This window comes from Lissotriton helveticus, chromosome 11 (genome assembly GCF_964261635.1).
Source record: "Lissotriton helveticus chromosome 11, aLisHel1.1, whole genome shotgun sequence".
NCBI classification, from domain to species: Eukaryota; Metazoa; Chordata; class Amphibia; order Caudata; family Salamandridae; genus Lissotriton; species Lissotriton helveticus.
This window is the reverse complement of record NC_136072.1, coordinates 466,555,207-466,569,053: the sequence shown is the minus strand read 5'-3', so window position 1 is coordinate 466,569,053 and position 13,847 is coordinate 466,555,207. Positions and strand designations below refer to the sequence as shown.

The 13,847-nt window shown below is 50.1% G+C and overlaps 1 protein-coding gene across 6 annotated transcripts in view; it reads right to left on the bottom strand.

Annotated features, from left to right (window-relative positions):
- DGKD (diacylglycerol kinase delta) overlaps positions 1 to 13,847 on the bottom strand; it is a 977,235-nt gene that overhangs the window by 721,339 nt on the left and 242,049 nt on the right. For all 6 annotated transcript variants that reach the window (XM_078666032.1, XM_078666033.1, XM_078666031.1 and 3 more), the window contains one exon: positions 8,688 to 8,820. In XM_078666032.1, coding sequence (XP_078522158.1) covers positions 8,688 to 8,820 — 133 coding nt within the window. The remainder of the gene's footprint in view (positions 1 to 8,687; positions 8,821 to 13,847) is intronic.

The window sequence follows — 13,847 nt, the reverse complement described above, 5'->3', positions numbered from 1 at the left end:
GGAATAATAATAATCCACTTTGCTGAACAATATAACATGTGAATTCACCACGAACCTATTGCAACTCGGTGTAAAAAGATAAAATCCCAAATCAAGACACAAGTATTGTTGCAAAAGGTGGTGTGAAGCAGCAGGAATGAATATGCTACTTACCAGTATGCATCTGTTCTTGGCATGTAGGGCTGCTAACATTCATATCTTAGCATTAGATCGCCGCCTAGTGTTGGGTCCGGATGATCGCACATTGTTGTCCTGGAAGAGTCTTCGAAGTATCCTGAGATGGGTGGCTCCTCCCCTGGACTACAGTGCGCATGGGCATCGGCTCCATCCCCAGATTGTTTTTCGCCATTGTGGCAGAAGATGGAGTGAAAAGTGTAAAGGATGTCCATGCTAATGACTAAATACAATAGTATATCTGCAGCTGCGACAGGCACCGGGGAGGAGGGTGGGCGATATGAATGTTAGCAGCCCTACATGCCAAGAACAGATGCATACTGGTAAGTAGCATATTCAGTTCGAGGCATGTGGGCTGCTAAATTCATATCTTAGCATAGAATACATAGCAGTCCCTCCATCAGCGGCGGTTGCCCGTGCCAGCTGCAGAAACCTGAAAAAGTGTTTTTAGAACAGCCTGTCCTACAGCAGCTTGCTGCTTGGAATGTACATCAACACAGTAGTGTTTCGTAAAGGTATGTGGTGTAACCCACGTGGCTGCTCTGCAAATATCCTCCAAAGGAATGTTCCCTAGGAAAGCCATGGATGCCCCCAGTTTGCGTGTGGAGTGCGCCCTTGGGGGTATTGTTAAAGTGCGCTTGGCCTTTTGATAACATATCTGGATGCACTTAACAATCCATCTGGCTATTCCTGCTTTGGAAATAGGGTTGCCTTTGTGTTGTGGTGCGAAGGCAACAAAAAGTTGTTTTGTCTTTCTAAAGGGTTGTGTTCTGTCTATGTAGTACATCAACGCCCTCCGTACATCTAAGGTGTGGAGCATTCTTTCTGCCACCGTTTGCGGGTTTTGAAAGAATGCTGGTAAGTCAATAGTTTGGTTGAGATGAAACTGTGACACCACCTTCGGAAGGAATTTGGGGTTAGTGCGTAGCACTACCCTATTTGGATGAATCTGAATGAATGGCTCTTGGATTGTGAGCGCTTGCAGCTCACTGACACGCCTGAGAGACGTAATAGCTACTAGGAAAGCCACTTTCCACGTAAGGAACTGGAGTTCACACGAGTGCAGTGGCTCAAATGGTGGTCCCATCAGTCTGGTGAGAACGACATTGAGGTTCCACACCGGAGCTGGCGGTGTTCTTGGGGGAATGACTCGTTTCAGACCTTCAAGGAAGGCTTTAATGGCGGGCACTCTGAAGACAGAGAGATGCTGCCTGTTTTGAAGATAAGCCGCTATGGCGGATAGATGTATCCGAATGGAAGTGTACGCTAGATTGCACTTGTAAAGATGCAACAGATAGCAAATGATGTTGGGGATAGATGCATCTAGCGGGTTGATGTCATTGGCTGTACAGTAAATGACAAAACGCTTCCATTTTGCAGCATAGCATGCTCTGGTAGTTGGCTTCCTTGCCTCCTTGATGATGTTCATGCATTCCGGAGGTAGGTTAAGGTATCCAAACTCTAGGACTTCAGGAGCCAGATCGCCAGGTTGAGCTGTTGCGGATCTGGATGCTGAATTTCTCCATGGTTCTGCGTCAAAAGACTGGGCGTGAGGCGCAGTCTTTGATGCGGCACCACTGAGAGTTCGAGGAACGTGGTGTACCAAGCCTGGCGTGCCCACGTTGGAGCAACTAGGATGAGAGTCATCGCGTGCTGCCTTAGCTTTCTTGCGACCAGCGGTATTAGAGGGGCTGGCGGAAAAGCGTACGCAAATTTGCCTGACCAGTTCATCCATATCGCATTCCCCTGCGACTGTGGGTGAGGAAACCTGGCGGCAAAGTGTTGGCATTTTGCGTTGTCTTTTGTGGCAAACAGGTCTATCTCCGGATGACCCCACTGCTGGAAGTACGGGCGGAGGACAGATGGGTGTATCTCCCACTCGTGCATTTGATGGCTGTACCTGCTGAGCAGATCCGCCATCTGGTTGTCCTTCCCTGGGAGGTGTTCTGCCATGAGGAAAATGTTCCTCTGAATGGCCCACTTCCACATGCTCTGAGCCAGATGAGACAGCTGTGGCGAGTGGGTGCCTCCCTGCTTTTGAATGTAGTACATCGCGGTCATGTTGTCCGTCCGGACCAACACGACCTTGTTGCACAGATGTACAATGAAGGACTTGATCGCCATGAAGATTGCCATCAGTTCCAGATAGTTGATGTGCATCTTCTGTTGCTGCGTCGTCCATAGTCCCTGCACTGTGTAATTGAGCAGATGAGCTCCCCATCCCTGGAGAGATGCGTCCGTTGTCAGGGTAATCTGCGGCACAGGCTCTTGGAACAGTCGGCCCTTGCAAAGGTTGTGTGGAGTCCACCAATGCAGAGAGTCGTATGCCCGACTGGTAACCAACACTAGGTCTGTCAATTGCCCGTGAGCCTGTGTCCACTGATTCGCTAAGCACTCCTGGAGCGGGCGCATATGTAACCGTGCGTGAGGGACTATGAAGATGCAGGAGGCCATCATGCCTATCAACTGCATGAACACTCTCGCTGGAAGCGAGTGTTGTGGTCTGAACTTTTGGATCAGAGACTGCATGCTGTCGATCCTGACTTGGTTTGGCTGAGCCATGGCCGTCAGGGTGTTGATCGTCGCACCTAGGAACTGCCGGACATGTGCTGGTTGTAGATGCGACTTTGGGTAGTTCAGCGAGAAACCCAGATTGTGAAGAAGGTGAATTGTAGTCGACATGTCCGCGGCGCACTGTTGTTCCGACTTGGCTTGCACGAGCCAGTCGTCCAGGTAGGGGTAGACATGGATGTTCTGCCTCCTGAGGTGCGCTGCTACTGTCGCCAGACACTTGGTAAACACCCTTGGGGCTGTGGTGACCCCGAAGGGTAGGACCTTGAACTGGTAATGCTTGCCTTGAATAGTGAACCTGAGGTATTTCCTGTGGGACGGGTGTAGTGGAATGTGGAAATAAGCATCCTTGAGATCTAAGGTTGCTAAGAAGTCCCCTTGGTTTAGCAAGGGAAGAATCTGTTGGAGTGTAAGCATGTGGAAATGTTCTGATAGTATATACAGGTTGAGGGGACGTAGATCTAGAATGGGTCTGAGAGATCCGTCCTTCTTCGGAATAAGGAAGTACAGGGAATACACCCCTGTGCCTTCCTCTCCCACCGGCACGAGCTCGATTGCGCCTTTTTGCAGCATCACCACTACTTCCTGCTGCAATAAGAGCAAGTGCTCTGCGGACATAGGCCTTTGCCTTGGCGGGATGTTGGGTGGAGTGGATTTCAACTCTAGGCAATAACCATACTGGATTAGTTGTCGCACCCACCTGTCTGTGGTGATGTTTCTCCAGACGGGCAGGAACTGCTGCAGTCTCCCCCCGACAGGTGTTAAGTGGTCGGGGGGCAGCGACAGAGAGTCACTGTTTGCTTGGGGTAGAGGAGCGGGAGCTGTTGTTTCCTCTGCCGCGGCCTCTGTTGCTGTTGTTTCTGTAACCTCCCTTGTTCTGTTTCGTGAACGAGGATTGTGCTCCACCTTTTGAGAACTGAGATTGTTGACCCATTTGTCCTCTGGTGACTCCACGTGCACCTGAGCGACGAAAATTGCTGCCACGAAACTGTTGTGACTGTAGGGCCCCCATAGACTTAGCAGTCTCTGTGTCCTTTTTTATTTTCTCTAGGGTGGTGTCAACATCTGGACCAAACAGACTATCAGGATTGACTGGCTGATTAAGAATTGTTGTCTGAATATCCTGTTTAAACCCTGAGATGCGTAGCCACGCCTGTCGTCTCAGCATAACGCTAGTGTTGATAGCTCTAGCAGCTGTGTCTGCTGCGTCGAGTGCACACTTGATGGCTGCGTTTGAGATTAGCTTCCCTTCCTCAATAAGCAGTTTAGTGCCTTCTTGGAACTGTGGAGGCAGGTGTTGTATAATCTGGTCTAGGGTGTCGTAGTGCGCCCTATCGTAACGCGCTAAGAGTGCCTGTGTATTGGCAATGCGCCAAAAGTTTGATGCCTGCGCAGCTACTCTTTTGCCCCCTGCCTCTAGCACTTTAGACTCCTTATCCGGGGGAGGAGCTTCACCCGTCGTTTGGGAGTTGGCACGTTTCCTGGCATTGGCGACCACAAGAGAGTCCAGTGGCAACTGTCCCCGAATGTATGCGGGGTCTGCAGGTGCAGGTCTGTACTTTTTTTCAATACGTGGATTGACCACTCTTGCTCTTGTAGGCTCCTTAAATATGTCCCCAGCATGCTTGAGGACTCCTTTAAGCATAGGCAGTGTCTTTACTGTCCTTTCAGAGACTGAAAATGTGTCGAAAAGGAAGTCTTCCTCAACCGGGTCAGCATGCATGTCCACATCATGATTGGCTGCTGCCCTTTCGAGTAGTGCATGAAAACCTGCTGAATCCTCAGTTGGGGATGCACGTGCATTAAAGAGCTGCGGGTCCTGTCCCACACTTTGGGTGCCTTGGTCACCAGTGTCATCATAGGAATCCTGTTGTGCATCAGGTTCATTGACAGGGAAATTGTATTGCTCGTCCTCATCATACCCCTCACCCGCAGAGTGTTCTGGTGAGGGAGTAGGGCTCCGTCTCGGAGGAGGCTGGATTGGTTCCATGAGGCCTGAAGCGTCAAGGGGCACCTTCTTCTTCTTCAGTGGGATGACATATGAGTCCACTGACTCCGAAGTGATTTTCCTCTTATAGAGGGTCAGTTTTCCTGTGTCTGCGTCGATGAAATGCTCTGAATCATCCTCAGATTCGAGTACCCAACGTGGAAGAGGTCCAGCCGGTGAAGAAATCACCTGTTTCGGCGCCGATTTGGTGGAAAAGGCTTTCGGCGCCTCTTTCGGCGGCAAAATAAAGAGGAGTTTCCCAGAAGGTTTTGCTGGATTGTCCTTTTGCGGCTGCGGCGATGGTATCAGAGCCGACGGAGCAGAGGCCTTCTCCCTGATTCGCTGTAGTGATTCGGCGATGGGGGACGTCTCACTCACAGTTTGTTTTGGCGCCGTCGAGGATGTTCTGATCTTTCCCTCGGATCCGACGTCCTTGTGGGCCTTGTGCGCTTTAGGCGCGGATCCCGTCGTAACCGACCCCGATTCCTGGGACCGGGGCGTCGACGTGCCAGTCTTCGATCCGTGCGCTTGCGTAGCCTCCTTGGAGCTGTCTTTGGCGTGCTTGGACGGCGGCGCAGCTGTCGATCCGTGCCGACCATCTTTTTTAGAGGACCCCTCCTCTGGCGTCGATTTCGATTTTGTAGCAGCGGAATCGACGGACTTTTTCGACTTCTGCGGACCGGAGGTCGACGGAGTCGATGGAGTAGCGGGCACAGTCGTTTTCGCCGGTACGGCAGCCATCTTAGGGACACTCGAGTCCTTAAGTTTCGGTTTCGTTTTCGGGTCGGCCATCTTAGGTGTTGTCGATCCCGATGGTTTCGGTTTCGGTTTCGAAACAGTCTGCTCGGCAAGTAAGTCCGTGGCCGGGCCCGAAGGCGGGGCCGTGGCTTGCGGCAACGGGTCTTGGGTAAGGCCAACAGGCGATCCCGTGACCCGGTCGGTATCCTCGTAACCTTCGGGGCAGAGCTCGTCCCCCGAGCTATCTGCCGCGGCCCCATAAATCTCATCGTCGTCTCCTACCTCGTCGACGTATTCAAGGCCTTGACCCGCGACTCCGTCGTCGTCTCCCGGATCCGCCTCGACCTCCGTCTCGGGTGGGGAGATTTGAAGATGATGACCCTGGTCCTCTTCTTCTTGGTCTCCGAAGATGTGTTCCGGATCCGGGGCCGCTTGTCTAGCTTCCATGCGCGCCGCGCGCCGAAGCTTGAGGGTCTTCTTTGAGCGGAACTGCGCACAGGCCTTGCACTTGCCGTCGTCGTGGTCAGGCGAAAGGCATTTGTTACAGACGGGGTGTAGATCGATGTGTGGGTACTTGGACCCACAAAGCGGGCAGTACTTAAACGGGCTCCGCTCCATGTCCGACAAGTTTTGCAGTCGTGTCGCGATGAGAAGGCCTCAAAGTTCAGAAAGCGATAGAAAACTCCGCTTATTCCGGCTCCAAGAGACGGAAGACTCGAGACCGTGCGCAGACAATACCGACGCAAAAAAATCGAGGCCTTTTGGCCGCTAAAAGTAAGTTTTTCTCGGTTTCGACAGAAAGACGTCGAGACCACATCCGAACCCAATGGCGGAAAAAAACAATCTGGGGATGGAGCCGATGCCCATGCGCACTGTAGTCCAGGGGAGGAGCCACCCATCTCAGGATACTTCGAAGACTCTTCCAGGACAACAATGTGCGATCATCCGGACCCAACACTAGGCGGCGATCTAATGCTAAGATATGAATTTAGCAGCCCACATGCCTCGAACAAGACAGCACCAACCCTAACGAAAACGAGTCAAAAGAAACACGAGAGACGGCGGAGGGCATTGCTGTGGGGAGGGGGGAGGAGAAATGCGACACGGCGGGCAGGGGAGGGGGCGGAGCGGGTAAAAAAAAAAACAAGACGGAGAGAAGGCAGAGAAGGGGAGGGGGGAGGAGAAATGCGACACGGCGGGCAGGGGAGGGGGCGGAGCGGGGAGAGCGGCATGTGGGTGTGAAGCAGCCGGGGCCTTTGAAGTGAAGCTAAGCTTCACTGCAAAAGGTGTGGGAGGAATGCGGCTGAGGGAACAGACAAGCGCATTGACCTAAAAGCCACGGGCACAGCACCAAATCGCCGCAGTTAGGTAAACTTTGTTTAAAGCCCTATAGTCTCGCTCTGCTCAATGCGCATGCGCATTGACAGGCGAGACCTAAAAAGGGGGAATTCCCTTTTTGGAACTGAAACCCTCACACACCCAGCAAGCTAGGTGTCATGCTTAATCATAAGGGTTCTGCTCCTCGTCAGACTGGCGCTGCAATGTCTGACGGGCACCCGTAAAGGGGCTCTTTATCGGAGATCTTTTGTTCCAGCCATATGGTGCATGCTTGTGAGAGGGCAAGGAAGTGTAGTCGTGAAGTGAAGGTGTGTTAAAAAAGGTAAGTCAATCCACAATATTCTTTATTGAGGTGGTAGACTCCCTTGGTTAAAAGGGGTGGGAGGGGAGATATAAACTGGGGAGGCTCGCAGTGAACTATCTACAACCCTCTGGTCAGGTCAACATGTTTCTTGCCAACATGGCAATTCTTCAGGACCTAGGTGTAACGTACAACACAATGTGAAAAGAAAGAAAAATAAGGAGAAAATTACAACCTCATCCAGTAGGTCAGTAAGGGCGGGCCAATTGGTCCTACTATGATCAAGCGACCCTAAGGTTTGTCCTAGGGTGCCTTGCAGTCTGCTCCCGTGGGACCTGCACGGAGTTTGGTATGGTATCTTAATGGTGTGTGGTCATTACCGTCTACACCTACCCCCACGATCAGCGTCGGGTCAATGCGTAGAGCTCTACGCATTGACCCGGCGCTGATCGTGGGGGTAGGTGTGTCTTTTTGTTCTTTTGTGTGGGATCAAGTATAGCATTGCATGGTGCTTCAACAGATTAAAAGCAATGAACCTACTCTGAGAGAAAGTTTGCAACAAAAAGAGCATCTACTTCACTATAGACTGGCTCAGTCTAACATCAGTTCCAGAAACTGAAACCTATCGCTGCATTCCAAACTAAAAGAAAATCACTTAAGAGTGCAATATCAACAGAGTTCCATCTTGCAGTAGGAGTTGGCACTTGCCCTGGACAGAATATGTGGGTTTATGACAATACACTATAATGCACGAATCTATATAACAGGTGAGAATATGGGTCCTACCCTTAACAGCAAACACATAACTAGAATGTTGATTTACAGTTTGCATCCCATATAACTAGTAACTTGGCGATTTCTGTGTACAGTGTTTTTTATTGTTAATAAGATATCAACAAGATGCCTTCACATGTGACTGGTATGTGACAACGTTGTACTACTGTGGATGAGGAATTAAAACAAAAGCAGAGTAGGTATCTGACTGATACATCAGACTCCACTGTTTAATGATTCAGCCTTCCTCACAACTTGAAATACCAGTTTTTCTGAGACAGGCAAAATAGCAAGAACATCACATTACCTCATAACTAGTAAGAATTAATTCTAAATATGCCAGCATTCACATCAGCAGTATCTCTCTGAAAAGTCATAGTCTTCATGGTGCATCTTTGTTCTAGGAGGGCAAGATGATCAAAATAGCCACTTTGTAATGAAATTCAATTTAGATTCCTTATATGCACATCTCGAGGATCTAGTGTAAAATCTGCACTCCTAGACACATAAGGTAGCACGTTTTGTTATAGTTTTCGTGCAAAAGAGTCTATGAGAGTTTAAGAAAGTGGGAATTAAAGAAAGTGCATATGTGCACTTGAAGTTGCACAACATTGGCAGAATCGGAGAAACTTAAGTACAGTTACTTGTACATGAGGGTCCAAATGAGTGGTAGAATGAGGGAAGGTGAGATGCAGTCATTCATAGTAAGAGTCTATTTGTTCAGGTGAGAGGTGAAAAAAGAAAGATTTCTTCTAAAGCCGATCCTATGTCAAAAATGAAGAGCAGAATAGGAGTATAACTTACCTTCACATGACAGGCCATGCGAAGTGACTCCAGACAGTGCTTCACGGCAAACGTTGCAGTAAGTAGGTCGTGCATGTGAGCAGGCATACCAGTTGTGCATCCCTGAGAAGTGGTCCATAATGTATTGTGCTGACTGGAAATGAAAAGTATTTCGTTACCAAAAAGCAATCCAAACTTGTATAAAAAAACAGACATTCAAAAAAACTCGTGGTTAATAGGGTTGGAAGAGTATCTTTGGTACAAAGAGAATTTTGTTTCAACAATCTATACCTCGGTCACAGGGAAATTAGCATGCACTTTTAAGATTTCGAAAATCTGTGGCAGTCGTTTTTCAATGGTGTATACTACCCAAAGTGCACGTCTAGAGGAAAGGATGATCCTATCGCCTATTCCTCCTTATCATTCACATGCCTTATTCTTTAATGTCATTTAACATATCCGCCTCTAAAAAGCCTCTTCCCCGCATGTAAATTAAACAAATGTACAGGGATTTCCCCGTACAGTTTTAAAATATGTCTGAGATCTCTATAGAAAGATATTTCCCAAAACATAATCTTAAAAGTGTAAGCCATTCCAAGCCACATATTAAAAAAAAGATTACCAAGCTGAGGCCAAAACTCCAAATACTAATAAATATCATATTAGAGAGGTGATGCTGTTTAAGGTACAGCAATTCTTTCACAGAATGTATGTAGAGGATAATCAGTCGACAAAATGGACGTTCTATAGTAAACAAATAAAGTAGAGACACAGTTCTGAGCCAGAAGCTAAAGGTTTCTATACTTAACAAGGTAACAAAATAATAAAGGATAGACTTGAACACTGCACAGAAATATGTGAAATTGTCATAGCTGAATGACGACTCAAGTAACCAATATATGTGGTTACACTAAAACTAGAAATAGCAGTTTAACCAGCAGAAATTAAAGGTCAGACACACTAGCATACAAGGTATTATGGACACTGGCCGGGAGCCTGCCTGCAGGCCAGGTTGCGAGAGGCAATGTCTTCCTCTCCCCTGGCTGAGGACTGCTCAACATACCATGAAATTCGCGCCTTCATGGTAAGAATCTCATTACCTTCAGTATGTCTGTTGAGTTGGTAGCTGCACAGAAAACAAATAAGCAAACAGAGCGGGCACCATGTTGCTTTGGCATCACTGGGCAAACTTATTTTTTCCAAGAAACAAACCCCATAGTAGGAGTTTATTTATGAAGCACAAGTTACTTACCTTCGGTAACAATATAGCTGTAAGAAACATTAGTTAGTGAGATTCCTTACCGGAGAATTACCCCCAGGCGTCAGACTGGATCCAGAAAGTTTCGTCAGCAGTACCCCTGCATGTCGGAAGGTGACGTCGGTCTGCTCCGTGTCTGTGGTCGGCGTCGATGTCGCCGGGATGACGGCGTGGCAGGTACTTAGACGCTGCCCTCGCGCGCTGACATCAGTTCTGTACACGACTTCCCGCGCCAGAAACGCAGATCCATGCAAGAAACTGGCCACTGGTGCAATGAAACTAGGACCCTGAAAAGAATGACCTCAACCTTAGAAATCAGTTCACAGAAATGGGGAGGATGGGTGGGGCAGTAAGGAATCCATCACTACCTAATGTTTCTTACAGATATATTGTTACCAAAGGTAAGTAACTTGTGCATCTGAAAGAAACACGTTAGTGATAGATTCCTTACCGTAGAAAAGATACCCCAGCAATACCAACCCCGGTGGTGGGTCTGCGAACCAAGATCATACCAGAAAGTCCTGGAGAACAGAACGGCCAAAGAAGCCGTCACTATTACTTGGACAGCTGTCCAGGTAATAGTGATTGGTAAACGTGTGCAGCGAGGCCCACATAGCTGCCTGACAGATATCATGCAAGCGAACTCCCGTCCCAAAGCAATAGTGGCGGCCATCGCCCTGGTAGAATGGGCGTGTAGCCCCACTGGAGGCTCCTTACTAGCCAAAGAGTAGCAGGCTTTGATGCACAGACAACCCGCCGGGAGATGGTCCGCTTGTGCACGGCCTGACTTTTTTTGGTGCCCACGTAGCCAACAATGAGCTGATCATTCACCCAGAACTGTTGTGTGCGGTTCAGAGAGAATGAGAGCACACGTTTTGGGTCCAGACAGTGGCGCCTCTCTTCCTCTTTTGAAGGATATGGAGGCAGAAAGAAGGTGGGCGAAGTGATGGTAAGCCCAATGTGAAAATCAGTGACAACCTTTGGCAGAAAAGACAGACGTGTTCTTAGGACAACTTTGTCCGGATGGACAGAAAGAAAAGGAGGTTTAGAAGAAAGAGCCTGGAGCTCACTCACTCTTCTGGCAGAGGTGATGGCAACCAGGAAAGCAGTCTTTAAAGTGAGAAGATGAAGAGGACAGTTGTGAAGTGGCTCAAAAGGAGCACACATCAGATAAGTCAGAACAAGATTCAAGTCCCACTGAGGCATCACGAAAGGGACAGGATGGAACATGTGCGTAATGCCTTTCAAGAATCTATTTACAACGGGGGACTTGAAAAGAGAAGGCTGATCAGGACGCTTTAAAAAGGCTGTGATGGCCGAAAGATAGCCCTTGATAGTGCCCAGAGCAGAGCCCTGCTGGGCCAAAGAAAGAAGGAACAGAAGAACCTCCGAAAGAGTGGCAGAAAGAGGATCGACAGCATTTGCTGTGCAACATGCCACAAATTTGTTCCACCTACAGGCGTATACCGTTTTAGTGGAGCGACGCCTGGCTGCCAAGATGACATCACAGACTTCGGGAGGAAGGTCGAAAGCTGTCAACTGTCGACACTCAATCTCCACGCATGAAGGTGGAGGCTGGACAGGTTCGGGTGAAGGACCGTCCCCTGCTGCTGCGAGAGAAGATCCTCCCAAAGAGGCAGTTGGATCGGGGGATAGATGGCCATGCTGAGTAGCTCGGGATACCAGTATCTTCGTGCCCAATCTGGAGCCACAAGGATGATTTGGGCCCGGTCATGCATGATCTTCTTCAGCACTCTGGGCAGAAGTGGTATAAGTGGAAAGGCGTACAACAGACCACAACTCCACTCGTGACGAAAAGCGTCGCCGAGCGAGTGCTGCCTTGGAAATTCCAACGCGCAAAACTGCTGACATTGCACGTTCTCTTCGGTGGCGAATAGATCTTACCAAGGCTCTCACCACTGCTGAAAAAGACCTTGCGCCACGTCCGAGTGCAGACGCCTTTCGTGATCCATCATAGACGGCTGAGTTTGTCCGCCCTGGCGTTCAAAGAACCTGCCAAGTGTTGAACCACCAAGGAAATGCCCTGATGTTCCAGCCATGTCCAGAGGTGCAGAGCCTCCTGACATAGGGTCCACAACCCCCGCCCGCTCTATTTGTTGCAGTACCACATGTCGGTGGTGTTGTCCGTGAACACCTGCATCACACTTCCCCGGTCAGAGGGAAGGAATGCCTTCAGTGCAAGTTGGATCGCCCAAAGCTCCAAAAGGTTGATTTGAAGCCTGGACTACGCCAGAGACCAGAGTCCTCTGATCTCCACCTCTCCCATGTGGTCACCCCATCCCAGGAGGGACCATCCATCACCACTGTGTGCTCCGGTTGGGGAAGGGAGAGTGATCTGCCATTGACACAATCGTGATTCGTGAGCCACCACTGCAATTGTCGTGCAGTGCCCTCCGAGATCTGAACGTGATCGGACAGGTTGCCCTGATGCTTTGGCCACTGAGACTTCAGGTCCCACTTCAGAGCCCGCATATGCCATCTGGCATGATCTATCAACAGGAGGCAGGAGGCCATCAGGCCCAGCAGCCGGAGGGCCATCCTGACCGAAACCTGGGATAGAGGCTGAAAGATCTGAATCATAGCCTGAATATCCCAGACTCGCTGCTCAGGAGGATAAAGCAAAACGGCGTTGAGTCCAGAACCGCCCTGATGAAAGGGAGCTTCTGGAAAGGGAATCAGGTGCAACTTTGGCACGTTGAAGAAGAACCCCAGCAAATGCAGGAGGTCGGCAGTAGTCTGGAGGTGGGAGACGACTGTCTGGGGCGAGCCAACCTTCACAACCAGTTGCCGAGATAGGGGAAGACTGGAACCCCTGATCTGCGCAGATGGGCTGCGACCACTGCCATCACTTTCGTGAACACCCGAGGGGCACTGGTAAGACCAAAGGGGAGCATGATAAACTGAAAATGCTGGTGGCCTACCATGAACCGCAATATGCGTCCTGCAGGTCCAACGCTACCATCCAGTATCCAGGGTCAAGAGCAGATAAGACCTGAGCCAGCGTCAGCATCTTGAACTTGCCCTTCCAGAGGAAGCGGTTGAAGTTCCTGAGGTCCAAGATAGGACACAGGCCCTTGTCCTTCTTGGGTACTAGAAAGTAGTGGGAATAGCAACCACAACCTACTTCTGGCACAGGAACGCGCTTGATGGCCCCCTTGGCCAGGAGGACCGCAACTTCCTCTTGCAGAAGTTGCAGATGATGCCCCGACATTCGATGGTACTGTGGTGGCATGGCTGGAGGGGTAATCTCGAAGGGGAGGGAGTAGCCCCTTCGGACAATTTACAGCACCCACCTGTCCAAAGTGATGGTGTGCCAGTAGGGGAGGTGATGGCGAATCCTGCCGCCCACTAGCGGTTGATGGGCTGGAAAGCTCTGACTAAAAAGGCTTTGAGGCGGATGCTGCAGGGGTGGAGGTGGACTGACCTGCTCACTGGTCCCCTGCCCTACCACAGCGGGGCCCATGTCCGCGGCCGCCACGAGATTGGTTTGGCGGCTTGTGGCTGAATAAACTTGTCGGGCGCCCCTTCCGTGGCCACGAAAGGGATAAAAGCCCGAAGTGGCCATGCGCATGCTGGAAAGGCCCAAGGCCTTGGCCGTAGCCAGGGAGTCCTTAAAGCGCTCCAGCGCATGATCTGCTTTGTCGCCAAAAAGGTGACAGCCATCAAAGGGCATGTCCTTAAAAGTGTTTTGGACATCCCCCGAAAAGCCAGTGGACCGTAGCCAGGCGTGGCGGTGGAGCACCACCGCCGTGGAAATCGCTCTGCCTAGCGAGTCCGCGGTATCCAGTCCACACTGTATGGTGAACTTCGCTGCATGCTGTGTTCATCAACCATAGCACTAAGGTGGCAGATGAAAACAGTTTCTTACCAGTAGGGAATGCGCTCTAAGAAGTAGAGGCCTG